Genomic DNA, 25,769 nt, shown 5'->3' with positions numbered 1-25,769 from the left:
TTTAAGAGTAAACTTAGATCTCTTAGAGACAATTTGTCTAGGTTTTTTTTTTTTGCTTTATGATTAAGAAAAATAAAGGAGAGGTCATATTTTCACAGTAAAGGTCTGACCTCTTGTAGCTACATTACTATTGAGCTATTTCAAATGCGTCCTTTCATCCCAGAGAATCAAAGCAGCCAAAGGTTGGACGCATCCTATAGCCCAACTTATCCCAGGATTCAAGTTCTTCAGGAGGTTTCTAACTTTATTGGGGATTTTAGAATCCTCTGAATGAAAATATTATGTTATGTTAATATTAATTCTGGTAGAACATCACATGACACTTTTCTACTTTGTTAATTTGTCGCTCATCTGTAGGAGGCTTTCTAACGACATCTTGTCAGTGTGAATGAATCGAGTGGTTGTGAGTGAGTTGTGTAACCTCTCACCTGCGAGCACACTGAGTGCAGCCAGGTGTAATATGTTGAACATGCTGGCGGCCGATCGGGATCTGAAACACAGTTACACACACTTGTAAAGTCTCCGTTACACTTTTTCCAAACTGAAAATTGTGCAAAAGTTTAAAATGGACGTATTTAAATTGTGTTGATTTTCTTTTTCTCCTCTTCCCCAAAATCATGATTAAAAGCATTTTTGAAATCCTTGAAATGTTTCACCTGACGGCTCCTGAGGAACTAGACGCTCTTCCACTGTGAAGTAAATCCAGTCACTCTTGTTTCAGCTTTAATGATAATTTGCATCACAGCAGCGGTCTAACATTTAACTGCTTATCGGCCGTCACTGTCCCATGTCCCTTTCTCAACTGGTACATTCAAACTCAATTCAACACATTTGCATTTATACATTTCTAAAGTTATTCTCAACTTCTTTATTTGATGAATTCAGTCGGAGAGACCGAGAGGAACAACTCACATGGGAACTAAACATTCAGCCATCGAGCCTCCAGCTAAATGACATTAACACTGTTAACACAATCTGTGGGACCATCGACAAAATATATCAATATATACAATTTTTTTATTTTTTTCGACAACAACGTGTGAATGAACCTCGCAGCTACAGAGTTTCTCACTTGACCGAAAACAAAAGCACAAGGTGCGAGTTATTAAAATGTTTGTATTGTCAGATCTGCAAATATCACTTATTCTTAAAGATTAAAAAACGTTATTATTATTGCTATTATTATAAAAGTATTTATTTATATTCCCAAAATCTTTAAAAGAAATGTGTGCATATAAAAAGTATGCTGTCTCAAAAGTCATTGTTACTCATATAAACTGGCAGGAGGAGAAGTTTCCAGGTGGTTCTTACCGTGGTAGGAACTGAAGTGCAGCAGCTTTGTGTTGGAGGAGACGTTTCAGCTTCGGACCGATTGGCTCCCTCGTCCGTCTGTGTGGACGACTCAGGTCTCTGTCTCACACTGTCTCTGTCCACTGCTTTTATCCTCAGCCCAGTCACCACGTTCTGTTCTGGTCCTTGTGACCAAACTGGTTTCTGTCACAGAACATTCCGTCCTCCGAACACTGTGTAATTAACTGAGTGTCACAGATGGAGCCTGAGATGACAACCTGACAAAGTTCAGGTGTCAAGCTCATCAACGACATAGTTCACAGATTCCTCCTGAAGGAACTCAGAGACTTAATGAGCTCCAACTATTCATCAGTAATATGATTCAACACAGAATTCAAACAGTATTATGACTCAAACTACAGGTTTTTACAGTGTTGTGGATAAGATTAAGATTAAGATGCATTTATTTATCCCAAACACGCACAGACCCAATCATGAAGTTTTAGGAAATGTTTCCTCTGCATTTGACCCATCTGGTGCAGGACACACAGAGCAGTGAGCAGAAATGTATGGCGCACGGGGAGCAGATGTTGGGGGAGTAAGGTGCCTTGCTCAGGGGCACTAGACAGGGTAGGGAGAATCCTCTTGGATTTTTGGACAGATCAATCCAGGTTCGTCTTTTGTTTTTACTCCGTGGAGTCGAACCAGAGACCTTTCTGCCCATAGTCCAAGTTTCTGCCACTAGTCCACCGCCTCGCCTGGATGCTTCTCTATTGTGAACGGCTCAGATTGGTCTGTAAACATTTTAATATCTATTCCACGTATATTCTATATTCTGAGTGTCTCTAAAGTGTCGGTGGAACCCAGAGAACAACTATCAGATGATAAATGCTCCTTCGTCAGCCACCATGTTCGAACCCAGAACCTTCTTGTTGTGAGCCCACAGTAACAACCACTGCACCACCGTACCAACCAGTCCAAAAAACCTCCTTCAACTATACTGCTCATGCTTTAAGGGGCATGGGGGGGGGGGGGGGGGGTCCTATCAGAGCACTGACATACTGTATAACAGGGGTCTTCAACTGAAACTGCAAGAGGTCCAGACATCAACCCTCCTCCCCTTCTGGGGTCCGGATAATTAGAGACATACAAATATGAACTCTGACTAAATCATCTGAATTAACATTTTTATTGCACAAGGTCACTTTTGTCACAATTCAAAATCAAACACAAACTGGCTAAAATACAATGCCTACTAGTCAGACATGAAACAAAGTGCAATACACATTCTGTCTCTGAATTTGCATATAAGCCTAAATTCCTTTTAACAATCCAAGATGAAACATTCTCAAAGACAAACGTAAAGTGCTTCAGGTGGAGCTGGAGGCCTCAGTGTTGTTCTCTAACAGGAATGTGAATGTGAGAGAATGACGTTCTTGAACGGTATTTGTCCTTTATGATGTTAAGTGTTGAGAATGAGGATTCACAACTCATGTGGAGACAAGGAGGAGCTGCTCTTCCAGCCTGAAGTCATCAAAACCATCACTGAAGTTTCCAATCAGTTTGTGTATGAACTCAACATGAGAAGAAATGTCTCTCTCACCCTGAATTTGCTTCATTGCTGGAAACTGTGTAAAGTTCTCTTGGAGATCCACTTTGAAGATCTCCAACTTCCTCTGGAGAGACGGGACCCAATCACACTCAGAGCTGATCCCACCCTGCAGCTTGAAGTGGAGGTCATGTAGGTGTGAGGTTATGAGAACTATGAAGGCCATCAAAACTAAATTCTCCATCAGGACTTCTGGAAGGAGGCCATGTTGATGTGATGACCTGAGAAAGTTGATCAGTGTCATCACAGTATTCATAACCTCTGCATACTGGTCTGAGAGAGTAGAGCACAGAGCAGACTGTGGGTCATCACTGATCTGAGGTCTGGATTGTCCTCTCTCATTCCAGTTACTGCTCCTTGTTCTTCACCCGTCACAGAGGGAGCTCCATCGGTGAAGATGGACAAATCTTTCATACTGATACCGCTCTGTGTTAACATTTCTTTTATAGTGAAGTATATGTCTTCATCTCTGGTGGGTGTTGTAAGTGCTGTGAGGTCTAAAATGTCCTCACAGAAATATCTGTCCTCTCTGCTTGGTCAAATCTGACAGATACATGAAGTTGAGCCTCTGACATCAGGTGATTGATGAACTGCTGAGGCTTTGCACGGTGCTCTCTCAGCAGCAGTGAGCTGTGACTGGACGTCCTCTCCTCATATCTCTGTGCGTCTTGTGGCTGAGAGGAGGACTTGTGGACTTTCTTCTGTCAGTTCACGTCTCTCTGTTCCATCCACAAGAGTTTGGGACACAGCCATCATGCACTCTTTATCGATGCTCCCATCTGGGAAGGCTTTTTATGGATCCCAGAATCCACTGTGTTCTCAGAGAACACTCGTTTGTCTCTGTTGTGTGGAGAGGGAGAGAGAGGGGGGGGGGGGGGGGGAGAGAGAGAGAGAGAGAGCGAGAGAGAGAGAGGAGCCAGATCGCTCACTGGGCTTTGAGCTCATTTAGTTCCTCGTCCTCACCGACTCGGTTTTCAATGTCAACTTTCCTAACTTTTGAAAACGCCATATTTCACCTTCATCCGTGTGTCCCCGTCTCCGTGCTTCTCTCTACCCAGCCACCCGGCTACACAGGATATGATGACAACACATAGAACCCAAGCAGCTCCACCGGGCTGGCCTCATTATGCCTGATTAAAAGTCTCTTAAAAGTCAAATGTATTTATACTTTTTTCTTTTTAATGGAGAGTCGCGGTCCGGATGGAAACCTCTCACGGTCCGGATCTGGACCGGAGTCCTCCAGTTGGTGACCCCTGCTGTATAAAGTATAAAGTGGATCTATCATTAACAGGGCAAGTCAAAGTCTGTGAACAGCATCAAGAAGTGGGTAATAAGTGGATTCAACAAAAGGCCGTGGCAGACGCAGTGAAGTCTTCAGCGTTGCTTTGAACGATGATCTCTGCTTCTCCATGTTGAGTTTTGATTCTGGGGACAGAAAAGCACCTGAGACTTAGAGAACAAGCAAACTCCAGACAGCCAAGACTTCTTCTTTAATGAAGATTCAAATGTCTGAATGACCTTTCTGGCCTTTAAGCATGAAGTGGTTACAACAAGCAAATCGCTGCTCACGGCTGTATTTATATTAAGCTCTATAACACACACTATATACAACTGGTTGGACCTGCTCGCTTTAAAAAAAAAAATGTTGTGCAAGAAACACGAAAAGCATCCAGAAGCTGAAATGATGAAGTGATCTGGTCTGGAATGTAACGGGGCAGGAAAGAGATTGACGGCCTTGTTGTTCAGGTCTGTCACTTCAGATTTAGCTCCAGGGAAGAAGACGGAGGGAGGACAAATTCAAGTGCAAAAAGTTACCGCTTTGCATAACATCACACAAACACGCACATGCAGACACGTACGACAACTCAAAGATGTATGCAAATCCTGACACGTGACATGTGTTGGTAGGTCTCCATGTGTGTGTCAGGGCCGCAAACTGTGGTTTTTATTCAGGTGCATCCTTTGGAGAACGAGGTCGACCCGGCCCTAGAAGACCACCTCCGCCAAAAAGTTGGACACGACAACAAAGTTGACTTTTTCAGCTTGTGTGTTTTAGCATGTGAGGCGTTTGCTGTTCGGTCGAGTTGATTGGACGCTACCTCTTTGAAAAGCGCTTCATCACTGAAGCTCAATGCATCCTGGGAGAGGTTGGGCTGCCCGGGGTCCACCAGCTGGACCCGTTGCTTCTCTGGGATCACAGGACGCATGTGTTGCAGCCTTTGAAGGAGCCTTTGAAATGGAACAGTCTGGTTCCACGACTGTGACACAACCGGTCTACACATGGACACTTTTTATTGATTTATTTAGTCGTTATTATGCTACATTCTTTTTTCTTTTGTGTTGTTTTGAAAAGTCAATAAACATATTGTTGAAGAACAATAAAATGAAGTTGACACATCTCAACTTCCTCTTGATGATCTGCACACGCACTCCACCAATTATGAGACAATCTCCTCTGTCCGTGACTAAGATGGCTGCGTTTGTTTGCAGGATGTTTGAGGGGGATGTTTGTAGGAGGAAGTGGAGAAACGTTTTTACAGTGTTGTTCTATTGTAAACGGCTCAGGTTGGTCTGTAAACATTTTAATATCTATTCCACGTATATTCTATATTCTGAGTGTCTCTAAAGTGTCGGTGGAACCCAGAGAACAACTATCAAATGATTAAATGCTCCTTCGTCAGCCACCAGGTTCGAACCCAGAACGTTCTTGTTGTGAGCCCACAGTAACAACCACTGCACCACCGTACCAACCAGTCCAAAAAACCTGGGGGGGGGGGGGGGGGGGGGGTCCTATCAGAGCACTGACATACTGTATAACAGGGGTCTTCAACTGAAACTGCAAGAGGTCCAGACATCAACCCTCCTCCCCTTCTGGGGTCCGGATAATTAGAGACATACAAATATGAACTCTGACTAAATCATCTGAATTAACATTTTTATTGCACAAGGTCACTTTTGTCACAATTCAAAATCAAACACAAACTGGCTAAAATACAATGCCTACTAGTCAGACATGAAACAAAGTGCAATACACATTCTGTCTCTGAATTTGCATATAAGCCTAAATTCCTTTTAACAATCCAAGATGAAACATTCTCAAAGACAAACGTAAAGTGCTTCAGGTGGAGCTGGAGGCCTCAGTGTTGTTCTCTAACAGGAATGTGAATGTGAGAGAATGACGTTCTTGAACGGTATTTGTCCTTTATGATGTTAAGTGTTGAGAATGAGGATTCACAACTCATGTGGAGACAAGGAGGAGCTGCTCTTCCAGCCTGAAGTCATCAAAACCATCACTGAAGTTTCCAATCAGTTTGTGTATGAACTCAACATGAGAAGAAATGTCTCTCTCACCCTGAATTTGCTTCATTGCTGGAAACTGTGTAAAGTTCTCTTGGAGATCCACTTTGAAGATCTCCAACTTCCTCTGGAGAGACGGGACCCAATCACACTCAGAGCTGATCCCACCCTGCAGCTTGAAGTGGAGGTCATGTAGGTGTGAGGTTATGAGAACTATGAAGGCCATCAAAACTAAATTCTCTCTCATCTTCCAAAACCTGAGAAAAATCATGAATCTGACTGTGTTGTGTTTTATCAAATCAATCAATATTTGCTTTATAAAATGTTATGACCGATCCAGTTCCACTTTCTGGGCCAATGTCCAGTCCTCCCACCAAGTTTACTGGAAATGTGCTTTTGTGATAAAACAAACTGACAGAGTTATCATATAATAAACTCATATGATGATCAAATATAATATAACACTTATAGGTTTATTTTATTATTTATATTGATATATGTTCATATTTATTAACATTTTTAAATCTTTTATAATTTGTAGCTATATTAAGATCTTTTTTTAATTAATACAGGAATGTAAACGATGGTTGGTTCATGTTCTGTAGATGCAGTGAACAAATATCATTAAGGTGAATCAATCTGACATTTATCATATTAAAACACTTCTGGAGTCTCAGAACACGTTTCCCTCTGGTCGTGCTTTTATTGTGAAGTGGACAAGCCCTGGCTCCAGGGGCTTGACGCGGCGTCACGGCTGCTCGGACACGCTCATTGGCTGAGCCGCTTGCCAACGTCACTGGGTTCCCCCCTCGTCGGGCTCGCCTCTGTTTGTTGCCTGCGCAGTCGTGCACGAGCAAAGCAGCAGCTGCGACGCACTAACATCGAGGAAGAGGAGGAAGAAGAGGAAGAGGAAGAGGAGGAGGCTCGGGTACGTTCACTCACATGTTTATTTCACATGTTACAGACATGTTCAGTGTCTCTGGCGGAGGGATACTCCTCCTCTCCTGCTCGTGACGCTTCCTGCTCGGCTCGTGCACGGCTGATTCCTGTTCCCTGTCGGTTATACCTCGGTTACCCTCCTCCTCCTCCTCTTCCTCTTCTTCCTCCCCTTCCTCTTCCTCCTCCTCCTCCTCGCTGCAACAGGAAACGTCACCCTGCTGCTGTTTGTTCAGAGCTGCTTCCTGCGTGCGCGAGACCCCGTGCCCTCCCGTCGATAGCGCGCGAGCTCCAGCCGGCTCAGTGGAGTCGATGGCCATCGTGTTGCCATAGGTGCGCGAACCACTAGGGGGCGTGCAAAGAAAACAGTTAAAGACGCAGTACGCCTCCTAGAAACGATAGTAAACGGTTTACGGGATAAAAGCCGCTGTGACGTCTGTTTACGTCTGAGCTGAGATCCAATCAAACCCAGACCTCCTCCATGTTCACCGATGGGACATGGACACGTCAAATAGATCTTTATTTGCACTCGATTGCCAGAACTGGGAACATTTCAGAATGTTTTGTCATATGAGGGTTTGGTCCATGTCCCATTTGCTAACATGGAGGAAGCCCGGGTTTATACTGCAGCCAGCCACCAGGGGGCAATCAGATGATATGGCTTATAGCTTGAGCTGACATGAACAAGTCACGTCAGCTCAAGCCAAGCCATGTCATTTGATTGCCCCCTGGTGGCTGGCTGCAGTATAAACCGTGTGGGGGGGGGGGGGTTGTTATCGCCTCAGTCCCACAGAGCTGTCAGTGTCCCAGAGCAGGGGTTCCTGCTTTAGTGGTGAGGCTGATAACAGTTATGATTGCTTCTATTATAAGCCTGTAATCGGGTGACACCTCTTTCTGATAAGTCCTGTTTGGTTTCACTGGAACTTGGACCAGCGGGTCAGCCGAGGCTCAACATTCCTCAAGCCTGAGCACTGGACCCAAACTGGTGGTGACAGCGTAAACTGGTTTAGGACAGTGGTGCAAACCAACATTCACCTAGAGGATGATCCTGGTCAAGTCCCGTCTGTTTGTTGAGTGGTTAGTTCATCAGCAGGAAAGACACCTGAACAGATTCCCACGGTGGAAGCTGGGAGATGGCTCCAGAAGTTACCTGCTCTGGGGTTATTGTTTTGTTTTGTTTGTGTGTCTGTCAGCAAGATTGTGCAGAGACGACTGGATGGATTTCCATGACACTGGGTGCTCAATTTGTGGCGACACACACAACTGCAGATGCAAACCATGAGGTCTGACTGTCCGTGTGGACGGTAACAACTTTACGAACACCAGTGCGAGAGAGCACGAGGCAACTAGTGCTGCACACACAATGAAGCAAAACACTAAGTTGCAGGTTTCTTATGTCGTGAGGAGAATAAGAGTTTGTTTGTTTCTTTATGAAACTGTGGCCGGGCCGATGAGAACAAGTCACCGGTCAGATAGTGAGAGGGAAACGCTGCTTGGGGAGATAGAGGCTCGGCTGAAGTTCTCAGGCGCCTTCTCCAGGACTTTGGGCAAAGATCGTGGAATTTCTTTATCTCTCTTTTTAACATTGTGAAATAGTTTTTTAACGTCTTCCTCCAAGATCCCATAGAATAATATAAAAACATTCATAAGAAGAGGATGATATCTGTGAGTTTGTGTCGTCTGGTTCAAGTGACGGCTGGGCTTTGATAGAGGAAGTGGAGAAGTAAAGGTCCATGAAGTAAAGCATTGTGGGACAGGGAAGCTCCATGTTGGGAAGGTGTTCCTCCATCAGGCAGCTTGTCCACATGCTGACTTCATGTTCTACAGAAGAAGGAAAGTGGATTTATTGCCTTGAATTTTGCGCATGAAGCTCAAAAAGCCTGAGACAGAGACGGATGAGGAGTGGAGGAGCTGATGATCCCGTGGACGAGTGGGCTGAAAACATTTCCTGCAGGGGTAGGGGGGGGGCATGTTGCATAACAAGGGGGTGGGGCCGAGGTGGATACCCCCCCCCCCCCCCCCCCCCCCCCGTGCTCATAGAAGCAGAAATACTGCAAAACTGTCTTTTACGGTTTGAATGAAATAATGCTGCTTTACAGTGTGTGTGTGTGTGTGTGTGTGTGTGTGTGTGTGTGTGTGTGTGTGTGTGTGTGTGTGTGTGTGTGTGTGTGTGTGTGTGTGTGTGTGTGTGTGTGTGTGTGTGTGTGTGTGTGTGTGTGTGTGTGTGTGTGTGTGAGAGAGACTCACCTGGGGTCTCACTGTCTAAACGCTGCTTTATATAACCTCGTCATCTCTAGAGCTGCAGCCCAAACACAGGCCCAAGGGCTACTAGACTTGTGTGTGTCTGTGTGTGTCTGTGTGTGTGTGCCCTGTGATAGTGGAGCTCAAGCAGATTAGCTGAAGGACGTGAGTGTGTGTGAAGGACGAGCAGCCGTCGCTGTTCTTCCCCCTCAGTGAGTGCGAGGCCGGGTTGGGAAACCCTGTGTGTGAGTCAGCGGAATATCGCTGTTACTGTTGTGTAGCTCTCTTCAGTTGTCGAGTGCAGCTCGGTCTCGTTACACAACAGAAGCTCACCAGACAGTTTCTGCTCGTTTGAACAGATCAGACGTTTGTACGATTTTAGTTTCCTGTCTTTGTGGTTTCTAATCAGTCGTTTCAGCTTCCTCTGATTTTCATGATTTCAAGTTGAGTCACAGCTCCACCAAGGCCCGACAGCCTCCTTTAAAACCACCATTAAATTCACTAGCTCCAGATTTGTTATTCCATGAATTATTCTCTACGATAATGTTGAAAAGTTCCTGAATCTGCATGAATATGTGAAGGATCCTTCCTGACGACAGCCGACCTCTCACCAGGTTCAGTAGCTTCTGCCTCATCCTGCTCAATATCACATTTAGAGTCGTGTTTGTAACCATCTGAAGAATCCAAGTCCAACACTCCGGAGCTAACAAACCAGTAAACGCAGATGAAAACATAATCTCCTTGGTAATAACCAGAGGGACCAAAGTGATGTGCAATAAAACCATGAATTAAACTAAATGAAATTCAGGATCTAAACTTTTGAAATTAAAATCCTCATGAAGGGGATCGAGTGTGAATAGTTTTTTTTTGTCTGTGAGATTGAAGATGGGAATTTCACAGACGACGATCCATCCGTGAGTCAACATCGTCCAATCACCACATCGTCTTCAAGATGAATCTTCTAGACCTTTTGAGAATAGTTGAGAACTAAAGAGCTGCAGCCGTGAATCCCTTGGAGGCAGAGATCATTTTTTACTGACTGTCCTTTTCTCTTTGTCCACAGATGCACTGGCTCTGCGAGTTGACTTGATGACAGCGCCCTCAGGAGGTGGGATGAGCGACTGCAGAAGCTCCAGTCTGTGACCAGTAGCTCTGTTAGAATAGCACCACTGTAGAGCTCGGAGCAGGGACTGGTTTCCAGTATGGAGGGCGTAGCCGTGCAGAACCTGATAGACTTCGAGCTTCCCTCCGAGGCCTCGGCTCTGAGCGGAGACGGAGGCCGACACGAAGGCCTCACAGACATTTTCTCCCCAGAGCCGGTGTCTTCCACCGGATTCCATCAGGAGCCGTTACTGCCAGAGCCCATGGCACCGACCCAGTCTCTCCACCACCACCACCACCGGCACCACCACCCAGAGGAAGGAGACAGCGACGCGACGGAGTCGGCAGACAGCGAGAACGACATGGACCCGCCCTCCCTGCTGAGGAGGTCGTCCTCGTCTTCTGCCCACAGTCGGGAGGACGCCGACCCCGAGACGCTGGAGGGGAGGCAGTTCATGAAGGCCTACGTGGAGAAGGTGTTTCACGGAAAGTAAGGAAGAGCTGTTTCTTAATTCTCCTTGATGCAAGTGAATCTGTCGAGTCACTTTTGAGAAATTCTTATTTACTGTCTACGTTGACTGTTTTAGTTTGGAGGATATTGGGTTTATGACCTATACTGCAGCCAGCCTCCAGGGGGCGAACTAGATGTTTGGCTTCACTTTTGGGAGCTTTCATGTCGTCCATCTTTATTTTCAGTCTATGTTTCCATCACTGGTTCATCACTGGATAAATGTCGTCACACTTCTATTTAATCCCACAAGTTGCATTTTTTTGTTTTGTCATCAACGTCTTCTTCTCTCTCGTGCTTTAATCTGCGTCTGATTCAGTTCAGATCAACTTTCATCCATTTCTGATCCAAAGAAAGATTAGCAAAATTCAGCCGGTCACAGATTCCCATGATGCACCAGCCGAGTCCCTCGGGCTGCAGCCGTCTGAGCGACTTCTGAATTTTTAACAGTGGCCCCAATGTCAGTCGGGTGAAATGTTGAAAGGGCTTTTCTAATATCAGGGAACTTTTGTGTTTGATTTCACAACCGTTTGTTGGACTTTTCTTTTCAGGCCTGTAATTTCTGATGCTGCTGAGAATCTGCATTCAGGTTTTATCTGTTGAGATCTGAATAAACGACTCAAAGATGCAAATTAGATTTTTTTTAGACTTTGAGTTCCCTTCTGTTGTCAGACTGGGAGGTTTCCGAACAGTCAAATTATTCTGTTTTCCCAGGGTTTGTAAATTGTCTCTGAGTCTGTGGACGTTGTTTCCTCAGGGACGACTTTGACCAGGAGGACAAGGCTCGTTTCGGGGAACTGTGCAGCGGAGAGACGAGCAAAGGCCGAGAGTGGTTCGCCAAATACGTCAGCGCCCAGGTGAGTGAACGATGGACTGGAACATTGATCATTCATAACATAACAACCTCCGCTGAACCTTTATCTAAGTCAACAAACCCTATTAACGACAAAATAACTGAAATTCTCCTATTTTGTTGAATTACTACAGAAAACATTGATCAAAAACATATTAATATATAGAAACACGAGCTAAATATTTCTCCATTAAGTTATTTGAACTATGAAATTGTTTTGTTTTTGAAAATACGATTTTTATTTTCTCTGGTGCCACCAAACATGATAACAACATTTTTTTTCATTGCACTTAACAAAGCGTTCTTGACTTTCTGAATATTATAGTTTTTATATGATTGGATTTAATCAGGATCATGCAACAACAATCTCTTGCAGGTAGGGGGCGCTCACGTCTGTTTTTAGAGGGTTACGGGTAAAGTAGCAACAATATTCATATAACACATTGGTTGTTGTTTATTCCATCAGTTCAGGTTCTGCTTCATTATGTATTTGACTCTTTACTTGTTAGAGAGCGGATCTGAGATGTTTACCAGACATTTGTCTTCACAAAGTCACTTTCAATGAATACAAATATACAAAATCACTTATACATGTTAGTGTAGAAATCAGGAAGATGTCTGTAACTTGGTTTCTGTCGCTCTATCGTTCCCAGCGCTGCCATTCCAAGTGTGTGAGTGAGGCCACCTTCTACAGGCTGGTGCAGTCGTTTGCAGTGGTTCTGTTTGAGTGAGTCCACACGTTACACAACCTGCTCATTTTAAACGTCTGATCCTCTTTGACCTGGAAGGAGAAGAGGATCTAAACAGTTGTTATGATTCCACGTCTGTGACGCTCAGTCCGAAGCACAGAGGTTTTGTATTTATATAAAAAGGTTCATTTATTTTCTTCATGTAATGAAACGAGATGTTGTGTTGACAGATGTTTCCAGATGGACGACTACAGTCCAGCTAAGAACCTCATGACCATGTGCTTCACGTACTACTACATAGGTAAGGTCCTCAGCACTCTCACACTCTGTCTGTGGAGCTTCAACACAACATGGCCTCGCTGCAGCTCTAACCAGTGGAGAAGGTGACTCTGCTCCTCGTGCTGATTCAGAGAACTTCTCCACCGCAGGTCGAGATGTGGTTTCTGCTGCTGCAACACAAGAAGGTTGTGTCTGTTATTGTTGAGGCAGGACAACAACATCTGTGCATCGTTCGAATGAGTCGTTTACTGCCTTGTGATGTCGTCATCACTGAAAGGGGGTGAAGAGAACATTCAAATCCATTGTGTCTCCATTGTGTCTCTGCCTTTGGGTTTTATACTGCTGATTGGGCAACATCTCTGACACACCCACCAAACGAGAGGAAACCTGACGTTCAAACAGGAAACCATAGAAAACCTTAATTAATTAAAAGGCCGAGACAGTGAGAGAGAATCTGAATAAATGAGTCATTGAGATGCGTCTCTGCTCTCAGCTTCATGTCTTGACTTGGACACTGAGCTGTGCTCCTCTGTCTTTCAGGGAAGTCTCAGCCGTCCCCCTCGGAGCTGCTGGATCGCGGCGCTCCTCCAGCTCCTATGGACTTGTACCTCAACAAGGCCAACTCGTGGCTGACGGGGAAAAAGGACGCCGCCGAGCGCCTCCTGAAAAACACGTCTAAGACTGATGTCAAAGGTTTCTTCGGAGGCCTGGAGAGCAAACTCAGGAGCTCGATGGCTCCGAAGACTGAGTGAGCATAACGTCGGAGTCGGGAGGATCATCTTCATCAGAAATGTCAGAAATGTTCTCAGCTCATTTCTCTTTTTTTCTACCTTCTCTCCAGAGACGAGGAAAACCCTGTGGAGATGAAGCCCAGATCACCAGGTAGAGTTTGTTTACTTCAGACTAACGTTTAGAAAGAAGCCGAGTCGTGTGAGAGCCTGAAGTTTTCTCTTCTTCTCAGTGTATGAAGGTCCAGAGGAGAAGAGAGGGGAGAAGGTTTATCTGTACGGTCACCTGAAGCAGCAGCCCATCTGGTAAGTGGAGCAGACTGAGGATCCACCAGGAACTCGTGTGGAGACTCATTCTGCTCATATTCAGGTTGCTGCAGCTCCTCTGTTCAGCCTCTGTCTCAAACACTAACATAAACTATAATAAACATGTAAAACACTTTATCTCTGTCTCTGCTCAGGCACACGCTGAGATTCTGGAACGCTGCTTTCTTCGATGCGGTTCATTGTGAGAGGAAGAAGAGATCACCGACCACCAGGTGAGACTCGACCAGCAGCTCTTCACATACATGATGTCTGACAACATGTGTGAAGGGACTGAGGTGAACATGAGGATGAAGATCCTCTGTGGATCCTCCTCCTCTTCCTCTTCTGCCTCTTCTTCTTTCTCATCGTCTTCTTCTTATTCTCCTTGTCCTTGTCCTTCCTCCTCTTGTTTTTCTTCTTCTTCTTCAACCTCTTCTTCCTCTTCTTCTCCTCTTTTCCTTCTTTCCACCTTTTTGTTTCTCTTATCTCCTTCTTCACTGCTACATCTTCTATTTTCTGCTCTTCTCTTCACCTCCTCCTCCTCTTCTTTGTGTCTCTTCTCTTCTTCTCTTCTCTTGTTGTTGTTCTCCCTCTGTCTGGATGTTGACTTTGTCTCCTTGTGCCTTGCTGCCGGGCAGGGGAACGCAGGATGAAGAGAAAGACGAGAGGTCTGTCATTCTATTTGTCCGCTGCCCTAAAAACAAAAGAAGGAAATATTCAAACTAAGAGAACAAATTAAAGATGAAGGACGGAGACGCTGCAGGTTGTGGACGGAGATTTGCTTTAAAAGAGTTTGATCATTAACTTTACAGTTGGTTATAGTTAATGATTTTCTGATGAGGGAAGTTATTATTATAATATTTAGTGAATTAAGTATTTCTCTATTTGGTCGCTCTCTAACTGGAGCTCGTTAACAAGCAGCCACTCGACTCTTAACTCAGTCGAGGCTCAAACAGAAATCAGAACCAGGTCTGAGTCTCTTTCATAAAGATCCGTGAACTATTCTCCGAGAAATCTGAGAAGAACAAAGTGATTAGAAGATGTTTAATCTGCAAAAAACACTTCATTCTCCCAAAGAATCTGAAACGCTACAAAATGCTGCTTTATCTTTTCTCTCTTCCTCAACCAATGACAACGCAGCGTAAACCCACATGATGCAGAGGGAAATAGAGCGAGAGAAAAGTAGAGAGAAGTTAAGAGCAAAGGAGAAATTAATTTAAAATAACTAAATGAATCTAGAGGAAAACCCGTCTGGTAACGGGAGAGAATCGTGATCTGGCTTCGAAGCTTTAAAATTAAAATTAAAATCCAGAATGATCTGACACGTTCTCTCCATCAGATTAAAAACAGAGGGAACGTGTAGAGACTGGTTTTACTGGTGTTCAGGTGTGACCTTCAGGTGTGAGGCTGAAGGTCGGAGAGTCTCCAGTGAACTGAGACAGTTTGTTCACATGTGAGATTTCTTCACTGGAGGTGGTTCCTCTCAGGATGATCATTGGATTTCTCTGTGTTTGTGTAGTGTTGTGTAGTGTTGCTCTGCTCCTGCTTGTGTCGGCATGTCGCTGTGGTTGTGTGGCAGACGATGTGATTCACAGAGTTGGTGTCGCGGTGGTTGTGGTTCCTGTCGATGGAGGCGTCACCCCCACAGTTAATCTCCTGACCGGCGGTGGTTTTAATATCTGCAGCAGCAGTTTCTTCACAGCTCACTGCATGTTCCACTCCATCGACCCTCCTGCACGTGTTGGTGTTTGTGCACGTTCCCTCCACCGCCTCCGTGTCTGCACACGCTTCCACTGGGCTTCCACTGGACACGCACAGGAACACCAGGCTGGAAACCAGTGCAGGTCGAGCACGCTGCTTTCCTGGTGGATTTTCATGTTTGGAGATGTTTGTGATTCCATGTTGGGATGTGTACAGAGGGCGTTCGGTGGGGGGTGTAGCAGTGAGGTTACACATCCAGAAGATAATGAGCAGCATTAGTGTTCGTTTAGAGTCGTGTCTGTTTCCATGTGATGAATCTATTTTCTGTTTTTAACCTGTTTTGGTCTCCACCAGCTCCTGAGGGAACTGTCTGGCTCTTCAGCTGCTAAGTCCTTCACCAGTCAGTCGTGAACTTGTCTACTGGGCAGGTCGCAGCTTTAAGACCCAACAGTCTCCTTATGAAACCACTTTTAAATTCACTTGATCTGAATTATCCTTCTATGTTGAGAAAAGTCGTTTCTCACAAAGAAAATCCTGATCAGAAATCGATCCAAAATGTAATGGGCTCTTCCCTGATCCACTTTTTCTGTGGTCCCATCTGCTAACATGGAGGAGGCAGGGTCCATGACCTGTACTGCATCCAGCCTCCAGGGGGCGATTGAGTCATTTGGGCTTCACTTTCAGGAGCCGTCATGTCGTCCATCTTTATTAAATCAGCTCTTATTACTGTTTTGTGTTTGCCGAATTGAAGTATTTATCAGTCTGATATAAGATTTCGATTTAAGCATCAATGATGTGATAATTGAAAATTGAAAGATTATCCTCTTTCTGCTCATTACGGTGAATTCAGGTGTAAAAACCTTTTGACCTGAACACTCGATGTGAATCACAGCTTCTCATCTGCTTGTTAACAATCATTTGTGAATGAGTCATGTGTTGTTACTGTTTCTTTGCTGATGGCCGATGTGTTTTTGCCCTTTTTTAAATATAGTTTTTGATGTTTTTTATCTGTGATGGAATCTCACTGCATCTAATGACGACATGGGACAGTCCCAGGGACGGGACGTGTGTTCAAGTTGTGTTCAGGGACACCCAGCCCTGACCCGTCCTCTGTGGAGACGCTGAAGGTCGAGTCTCCGGTTTGACTCCGGTTTGACTCTGGTTTTCTCTCTTTGCTGCAGAGAGAAGTGGTGTCACATGACCCAGGAGGAGCGAGAGGACAGCTCCAAGATGGACGAGAACATCGCCTTCGGTCAGCTGGGGTGAGCGAGACGCCGCAGGAGACACCGACATTCTCTCATTAACCAGATCAATATATCTTAACCAGAATAAGCTCATATTCAGAATATATAACATAAGACATGTTTACGTCCTAATCATCTTCTCCTGCCGTGTTTAAACCTCATTATGATCTTAACCTGCTCTTTAATTCTATTTGTCTTCATCCCAAATGTTTTTAACCGATTTTATGGGATGCACTTATATTATTATTATTATTTTTATAAAATCACTTGACATATAAAATAAGCTGTGGCCTTGATACAAGTTGTTCTACTGCTGTGGTTCCCGTCTTTCTAAAGATGAATTATAAACATATGGAAAGAATATGAAGCTAAATCCTCATTCATTGATAAAACAACACAGTTTCATTTGATACTGAGATATTAAATATTTGAGTTTGGGGTTAATATAGATTATTATTATTATTATTAAACGTCTGAGCTGAACCTGGTTTTCTTGTGATTTCAGGACCTTCACTCACAACATGCTGGCGTTCGGCCTCAGTAAGAAGCTGTGTAACGACTTCCTGAAGAAACAGGCGATCATTGGAAACCTGAACGAAGGTGAAACATTTGATCTTTAAAAACTCGAGGGGAAGAGAAACCGGGTGTTGTTGGTGAACAGGATCTGGATCTGTAATTTGGATTAAAGCAAAAGTTTCAATAAGTGCAACTTGAACAATCACAGATGAATTAAACTTCATGCACGAGACTGAAGCCAGAACAACATCCGTAAGAAATTACGTTATGTAATGAGATGTTTCTACGATGTCATCACTTTCCTTTTTGTACATAACAAAAGCGAATGATGTGACAAAGTGAGTGAAAAGTGTATAATCCCCTTCAGCTCATTGTTTACGGATCTGTTTCAACTGACCTGCAAAAAAACAACCACTTTAAAATCCACGGGCTGCAAAACACAAAGGTTTTCTCTCTGGAGCTGGTGGAGACCAAAACAGAGCAACTACTGGACGAAGATTCATCAGACGTCTGCAAACACGACTAGAAATCAAAGAGAATGTTGCTCCAGCTGGATGTGAAAACACTCAGATGTTTGCTCACAGGTTCAACATGTGATGTTGTGTTAGTAATTTAAATTGTGTGTTTTTCCTGTTTGCAGAACAGAACAAGCTGCTGAGCGACCACATAGAGAAAATGGCGGCAGAGTGAGGACGACGGGTTCTGACACACGTAGAAAACACCGAGAACATTTCCTCTCGACTAAACATCGTGACATGTGCTGCGTTTGACTGTTGTTGCATTTTGTGTGGTTTCCTGCCGAGATGCAGAGTGTGTACTGAGCTGTGTTGTCGTCGTAGCAGCGTTGTGCGTCCAGCTCCTGCAGAAACACCTCCTCTTCATCATCAGCTGCTGCATGATTGCATCGGTAAAACGCCGCCATGTGTGACCCTCTGTTAACAAGTGAAGTGACCCCAGTGAATCTAGAAGCTCAACAGTGTTAGGTTACACATCCATGTGCTGTTCGATCGTGTGTGTGTGTGTGTCCATGGTAAATATATTTATTACATGTTAAGAGAAATACTGTGTTACCTATAAAACATTCTTCTGCCTTTGTTCATCTACACACAGTTCCAACCTGACACCTGATTTAATCATATAATCATCTGCAGTGAAATATGATTCTATTTACAAACACACTGACCAAACAGCTCTGACAACAATGCTGTAATATTCATAATATCCCTTCATGCCTTCTCTCGGATTAATAGAACATGTTTATTTGTTTCCTTGCTCCGGGTAAAACACGTAGCACGTAGGCTAAATACGAAGCTACAGCCAGCGGAGGGGTTAGCTTAGCTTAGCATAAAGGCTGGAAACCCCAACCAAAGAGACATCACGTGCTTCCCAGTGAGCGAGTGAGCGAGTGGACGAGGTTTCTAACACGTGAACACAAACATCTCAGGATGAAGAAGAGGAGTTCGTACACGTAGAAGACGAAGACGTCCCCTTGGACAAGTGATGCTAAGCTAAAGCTAACTTCCTGTTGGTCGTAGCTTCGTATTAGACATTAGTGTTCGTAGTCCGGAGGTTGTGATTTAACGGTAACTTTACATCAGGAAACATCTTCCGTCCAAAGTGCCTTCCAGGAAACGTAATGTCCTCGGTCTAACTTCTTTGATGCTTCCTTTGATCTCACAACTAAACACTGAGGCCGATACTTTCACCGCTTCCACCACCGCTGCATGAAACACATTCACTGTAGTGTTGTGTACTTTGTCGTCATGTAGTGGACTTGTGTCGCCAACAGCAGAGCATGTTCCCTGGATGAACCTCCAGCCCTCCGCACACGCGTGTTTCTAAATACTCTGCATGTGCATCTATATGTGAATCTGTGGAAACGTGTGTGAGACTGACTGAAGCTGTGAGTGGTTGTGTTACATCACCCGACCACTGGAGGGCAGCACACCACTTCTTCTCGGGGAGAGATTCCTGAAAGGAGAATGTTTGATCGAGGCTCCACCGGTCGGGTTCACTCGCGTTTCAGAAACTTGGAAATCCATTTAGTAAATACTGTATATATATTTCTGTGTGTTGTACAAACGAATCACGTGCTGCTGTTTGTGAAAAGTGGTTAATCGTTAATTGCAGATGTTATAGATGTAATTGTGTTTTAATTGTGTCCACGACGAATATCTAAGTGTAGTAACGACTGAAGGTCACAAACAAACACACACACACACACACACACACACACACACACTTATTATTTGATTCTCTGGAGTGATTGTGTATTCAGCGTTTGACTGTTTGTTGAATTTTCCCTTTGCATCTCTAAGCTGAAGTATTGATCTTTGTATTGTACTTATTAGCTCAGCATGAGCTGTTTGCACTACCCCCCCCCCCACACACACACACAAACACACACAAACCTGGTCCTTGTTAAAATCTTCATGGAAGTTTGTCTCGCTGCCTGAAGGAAAATGCTTCTTCTTTTCTGCCATATTGCTTTTGTGTAAAGTATCAACCAAGTGAATCATTAAAGGAGTTTGTTGTGTTGATGAATTCAGTGTCGTCCATGTCGAGGTTCAACAGTTGTGTTACCTTTACATTTTTGCTCAGGATTTTTAATTCTAAGTGTTTCATCAGAATTTATTCTACGTTTAAACGAACTCGTCTTCTTCGTCTGCTAGCTCGCTGAAGAGTTCCCGTGACTTCACCCTGACGTGATCCGTGTGAAGGCAGCAGTTGTTGTAAAGGTTTCCTGGGGGGGGGGGGGGGGGGGGGGGTTGTGTATCATCTGAATGTGTGTTACACAGTTTTTATTGTGCTCTTCTTACACTTGCATGACCACATTGTCATACTGCTGTTCGTAATAAATAATATGTTCAATTCATTTTTCTTTCTGGCGTGTGTTGAGGACTCCTTGGATTGTGTGCGTGTGTGTGTGTGTGTGTGTGTGTGTGTGTGTTGATTGGGACCCTCCTCAGCAGCACAATGTGTCGGCCTGTTACAGTGTTTGACTTTCTGCTCTCTCTGCTCTGTGTATAAATAAACAGCAGTCACGCTCGCTGCGCTCTGATTGGACACCGTGTAATGAGATGTGAAAGGCCAGTCAGCAGAGTCACACCATGAACACACTCTGCGTCTAATTAATAACAGACACACAAACGAATCAGTCCAGCAACATGATACTGCACAGAAATCTGCACAAACTCCATCGCTACACAACAGGTTGCAAAGGACGAGAAAGACTTGTGTGTATTTCATTAATTCTCATTGACTGCATGTCTCTGAGGACACTTCAGAACCTTCTGGGTTAATGATGTTTAATAAACGTGTGATAAACTGAAGCAACGTCTCCACGAGACCAGCGAGGGACTCGCTTCACCCGGAGGCCAGCGAGGGACTCGCTTCACCCGGAGGCCAGCGAGGGACTCGCTTCACCCGGAGACCAGCGAGGGACTCACTTCACCCAGAGACCTTCAACCAGCTGCATCAGTCGTGTAAAGAAATCATAGAAAATGAATCTGATGCATTCTGCAAAGTGTCTGAGGGTTTGATCAGAGGATGGGAACCTGGACCTGGACCTGTGTCTCGTCATCTCCTGTTTTTATTGTTTGTTCCGTTTGTGGATCTGGATTCGTTTTAATATTCATTGTTTCATTGTTTTTATTCTGTGATGCACTTTTTGTGACGTGTTTATATGAAAATGAAACACAAATACAATGTGATCGACTGATTGAAAGGACACACAAACACACACACACACACATACGTGCAGGAGCACAGTGTGCGATGCTGGTTCTGACTCAGCTGAGACATAGGGTTCACTCATGTATTTTACAGAAGATACACACACACACACTAACAACATATGCACAAACACAACGATGATGAATTCACAGTCGCTCTGAAGACTTGTTGAATTTGTACACGAGCAGCTGTGCAGCACAAATCTGAACTGGTTTGTTTTAGCTTAAGTGCTCAAATTAACTATGTGTCTGTTTGCATACGTGTGCATGGGAGGACACACAAACTCAGTGGCAACACAATTCCTGGATTGTATAGAGAGTGTGTGTGTGTAGCTCCACTTCCTCTAGGATTAAGTGTTAAAGTCAGGGTGGTCCCAGTGTGGGGGTGGTGATCCTGCTGCCGTGTACAAGTCTTACTACCACACACACACACAGACACACACAGGCCTCATGAGACTGTGTGTATTTATTTACAGTTGGTGAAAGCGAGGCTGCAGAGACGTTGAGGACTTTGGATGAGAGCCGCTCGACATGACGCCATCGTCTGCAGGGCTGGAAATGTTGTGTCTTCAGCGACTGCAACACACTCATGTTAAAGATAAAATAAATATTTGTTTCTGTGTGTTACTCTGCTGCCATGTGTTTGTGTATTTGATATGGAGGAATAATCCCTTTGTTTGGGTCCAGCCTCCGACGGGCCGAGGAGAAGAACCCACAGTTTAACAGACTGAAGTAAATCAGCATCAAACCCTGTAAATAGAAAAAACTTGAAATAGAAATGTGGAACTTGAGAAACGTGTGTGATCTGATTTGTGGATAAAGACATGAAATCATTCACCTTATAGAGAATGATGCAGTTTTACTTTGTTCCTTTAAAACCACGTCGTCACATTAAATCCACACAGCAGACTTTGAGCCGTCACTTTTTAATTTTAAGATGCATTTATTAGTCCCAAACACAGACACACTCCTGCAGGTAGGGAAATGTAACCTCTGCTTTTGACCCATCTGGTGCAGGACACACAGAGCAGTGAGCAGCCATGTAGGGCGACCGGGGAGCAGATGTTGGGGGAGTAAGGTGCCTTGCTCAGAGGCACTAGACAGGGTAGGGAGAGTCTTGGATTTTTGGACAGATCAATCCAGGTTCGTCTTTTTGTTGTTTCTCCGTGGAGTCGAACCAGAGACCTTTTCTGGCACTAGACCAAAGGCTGGATCTCTTCACTTTGTTTTATTTTTGTAATTTTTCTGTCCGTGTGTTTGGGGTCGAGAACCCGTCAGGGGAGCGGAGACCTGCGGCTGAGGCGGATTTCTCTGAGGCTTGATCCTCTGCTGGTTTCCCTGAACCCTGATTCCGCAGCAGAGTGACCGAGCCTCCTCCGGGTTTCTCCAAACGCTTCATTTGTTCCTGTGAGAACTGAACGTTACCAAAAAGCTCTGATTCAACACAGAACGCTCCCAGAGGCGTTGAGACCTGTCAACAAGCTTCGTCCTGCTTCTCCTCAGAGAGTGGAGGTGAACCTGTTTGTGTCCCGGCTGTAAACAGCTCCAGTTCTGGTCTGGAGATTATTTCAGCTACATAACGATGTATAGGGTTCACGAGCCAGGAGAGCTGACTTGATTAGCAGCTAATGTGGCCCGAGCCGAGCCCATCAATCTCCATCAGGGCCCCGCCCCCAGCCGGTGCTGAGTGTATATGTAGACAAGTGAGGCCGGTTTGTGTAGAGAGTGAAAAGATATAATAAACACTGGCGGCAGGAACCCGTTTGAACCGGCGAGCTTCACGCCGCGTGGCTTAGCGCCGAGCTGGGACTTGATTGCAGATGAAAGGAGGCCGATGACACGTCACCGAGCTGCAGCTTGGTCTCTCTCACTCGAGCTGCAGCTCGGTCCAAACATGAGGCTCGAGGACCAGTGAGAGGAACGTGAGAGGAACGTGAGAGGACCAGTGAGAGGAACGTGAGAGGAACGTGAGAGGACCAGTGAGAGGACCAGTGAGAGGAACGTGAGAGGACCAGTGAGAGGACCAGTAAGAGGACCAGTGAGAGGACCAGTGAGAGGACCAGTGAGAGGACCAGTAAGAGGACCAGTGAGAGGAACGTATCCACACGTGTTCCCGTTCCTCCACGGGACTCTGTCACAAGTTAAACCACTGATGAAGAACCTAGTTCAACTGTCTTACTGGTTTGTTGCCAGGGTCCTGTGCGATATCACCCATAATGCAACAGAACACAGAAACAGAAATGTATGTGACCTTGACCTTTGACCCGTGCACAGAAGACCCTCTGCTGTGGCTGCTGCCGGAGAGGAAGAAGAAAGAGTGAAGAGGGAAGAAGTCAAATCAAAGAGAAAGAGACGTGTGTCTGATCTCAACAGAAATAAAGAGTGTTTAAATACATTATGGACAAATAGATGGATGGGACAGATGGGGGGGGGGGGGGGGGGGGACGACGCCCTGAAACAAAAGACTCTTATAAACTACGCTCAGGAGAAACAGATGTGAATCTGAATTGGTCTCATAATGAAAGTCAACGTAATTAATCTGCCCCATATATCTGTCTGTGTGGGTGGAGAGATCAGACGGGGTCTGGGTCTGGATCTGGTTCTGATCCTGGTCCTGGTCCTGGTCCTGGTTCTTGTTCTGGTCCTGGTCCTTGTTCTGGTTCTGGTCCTGGTTCTGGTCCTGGTCCTGGTCCTAGTTCTTGTTCTGATCCTGGTCCTTGTTCTGGTCCTGGTCCTGGTTCGTGTTCTTGTTCTGGTCCTGCTCCTGCACCTGCACCTGCTCCTGGTCCTGGTCCTGGTCCTTGTCCTGGTCCTTGTCCTGGTCCTGGTCCTGCTCCTGATCCTGCTCCTGATCCTGGTCCTGGTCCTGGTCCTGGTCCTGGTCCTGGTCCTGCACCTGGTTCTGGTCCTGGTCCTGGTCCGGGTTCTGGTCCTGGTCCTGCTCTTGGTCCTGGTCCTGGTCCTGGTCCTTGTTCTGGTCCTGGTCCTGGTCCTGGTTCTGGTCCTGGTCCTGATCCTGGTCCTGGTCCTGCACTTGGTTCTGGTCCTGGTCCTGGTCCTGGTTCTTGTCCTGGTCCTGATCCTGGTCCTGGTTCTTGTCCTGGTCCTGGTCCTGGTTCTGGTCCTGAATGAAGCAGAGAGGATTTCCCTTCAGCTGCTTCTCATGAGGATCAGTTCCTGTTGAAGCAGTGTCCATCAGATAAGGAGCCTTCATTACCTCACTCTGCTCTCAGGGACGCTGGAGATCAGTGGACGGTGAAGAGCCAGTTACAAAGGGTCATGTGTTCGTCGCCCCAAAGGGACTTTCCACCCCCCCCCCCTCCCTGTCATTCTTTCCCCTCTGAGGTTTTCATCATGTTTTATTTACACGTCTGACCAAAAGAATCCTATACACAGGAAATGCTTGCGATTGTGAGTTCCTCTCCTCAAATGTGGGGAGGTTTATTTATTGCAACAAACATTCCTGATTCGCTCCGGCTCCGTGGCCGGGCCGAGGCCGCGGCTCCTATATTTAGACGTGTTTGTCTGATCCCTGATCTGCCGCAGGTGTCGTGAGCTCGGAGACGCTCGGCCAGGACGTCACAGACTCAGAGTGACGGCTCCATCCTGACCTTTGAAGGTAAAGGTCAAGATTCACCTTCAGAGAACCGACTGGAAGCATCGACCTGCCGACAGCCGTCAGTCCGCACGATGCAGATCAAAGGATTCTTTGTTTTTAACTATTATGTTTATGAACACGTAGTTACTTTATGTTTCTGACCGGAGAATAACTCATCAAGTTTCAGAGCTGATTGGATTTAGAGGTCGTTTAGAGACGTCTTCCATGTTATAACTATTTCACTGTGTGATGGATCACATGTTTCTCATTGAATTGATTCTTATTGAAGTGAATATTTATAGAAAGAACAGAACTTTGTGTTAATAATATTCACACAAAGATATGAGAGATATATCTCAATTTTATCAGTAACACATCTTCAAATTGGGATAAAAACATGACAAAGAATTTAAACATAACAACGTCTCTTTTGTCAAGAGACATTTTCAACACTGATTATAAACGATGTAAGAAATCAGCTGTCAGTCACTTCGATACGTGCAGCTGTCACAGAGGATATTATGGATCTCAATCATTTTAATAAAGTAAACTGCTCAGAAACGATTTTCCCTGTGGACTTTATGTTTCCTGCAGGAAGCAAAGCAGTAAAAACTAGAACAATAAAAACAGAACAGAACACATTTTTTTTTCTTTATGTCTTAAATCAAAATCAAAATAACTCATATTGTTTCATCAGGCGTCTTTCTGTGGTTTGGATAATGTTGCAAACTAAGTACATTTACTCGTGTACTGTATACTTAAGTAACATTTGATGTTCTTGTACCTTACTTGAATATTTCCATGTTCTGCTACTCCACTACTTTTACTCTGTTAAATTAATTTGTTAACTTTATTTTTCAAACCCGCAGTAATAACACAAAATATAACAAAAAGTAAATGATAGATGTCTTAAGACTGATTATAATCAGTAGTTTACCTCGAGGAAAAATGCACAATGTTCCCAGAAGTAAATCGATTAATCAAGTCTATTTTCCTGATAATCAAACTGGGACCAGCAGTGAAACCTCACAGGTTCCGATCATCCTCAATAATCATAAACTTTAAATTACAGAATAATTGAACAAGTCCACAAATACACATTTTATCTTTTTCTTACAGCTGACGTTTTATTTAGTCTG

The 25,769-nt window shown here is 44.8% G+C and overlaps 2 protein-coding genes across 2 annotated transcripts; one reads left to right on the top strand and one right to left on the bottom strand.

Moving 5' to 3' along the window:
* Window positions 1-3,814: 3,814 nt before the first annotated feature.
* LOC128444053 (microtubule-associated protein RP/EB family member 1) lies at window positions 3,815-7,615 on the bottom strand. Its single transcript, XM_053426346.1, has 3 exons — window positions 7,607-7,615; window positions 7,139-7,521; window positions 3,815-4,324 (listed from the first exon to the last, which is right to left on the bottom strand). Exons 1-3 carry the CDS (start codon window positions 7,613-7,615, stop codon window positions 4,240-4,242), a joined length of 477 nt encoding a protein of 158 aa, XP_053282321.1. The 3' UTR covers window positions 3,815-4,239.
* On the top strand, window positions 6,985-19,842 carry kiaa0513 (KIAA0513 ortholog). Its single transcript, XM_053427246.1, has 12 exons — window positions 6,985-7,124; window positions 10,437-10,964; window positions 11,740-11,839; window positions 12,489-12,562; window positions 12,755-12,825; window positions 13,344-13,551; window positions 13,645-13,685; window positions 13,765-13,837; window positions 13,993-14,070; window positions 16,720-16,800; window positions 17,288-17,382; window positions 17,939-19,842. Exons 2-12 carry the CDS (start codon window positions 10,576-10,578, stop codon window positions 17,986-17,988), a joined length of 1,260 nt encoding a protein of 419 aa, XP_053283221.1. The 5' UTR covers window positions 6,985-7,124; window positions 10,437-10,575; the 3' UTR covers window positions 17,989-19,842.
* The last annotated feature ends 5,927 nt before the right edge of the window (window positions 19,843-25,769 follow it).

Source organism: Pleuronectes platessa, chromosome 7 (genome assembly GCF_947347685.1).
Source record: "Pleuronectes platessa chromosome 7, fPlePla1.1, whole genome shotgun sequence".
In the NCBI taxonomy this organism is placed as follows: domain Eukaryota; kingdom Metazoa; phylum Chordata; class Actinopteri; order Pleuronectiformes; family Pleuronectidae; genus Pleuronectes; species Pleuronectes platessa.
The sequence above is the reverse complement of the archived record's forward strand: the minus strand, read 5'-3'. Positions and strand labels throughout refer to the sequence as shown.

Coding starts and splice junctions, on each gene's coding strand:
- LOC128444053 (XM_053426346.1), bottom strand. Junction 4,325..7,138: donor GTAACATGTGAAATAAACAT/GTGAGTGAACGT, acceptor TTCTGTCCCCAG/AATCAAAACTCAACATGGAG.
- kiaa0513 (XM_053427246.1), top strand. CDS start 10,576: ATGGAGGGCGTAGCCGTGCAGAACCTGATAGACTTCGAGCTTCCCTCC. Junction 13,552..13,644: donor TCGATGGCTCCGAAGACTGA/GTGAGCATAACG, acceptor CCTTCTCTCCAG/AGACGAGGAAAACCCTGTGG. Junction 14,071..16,719: donor AAGAGATCACCGACCACCAG/GTGAGACTCGAC, acceptor TCTTTGCTGCAG/AGAGAAGTGGTGTCACATGA.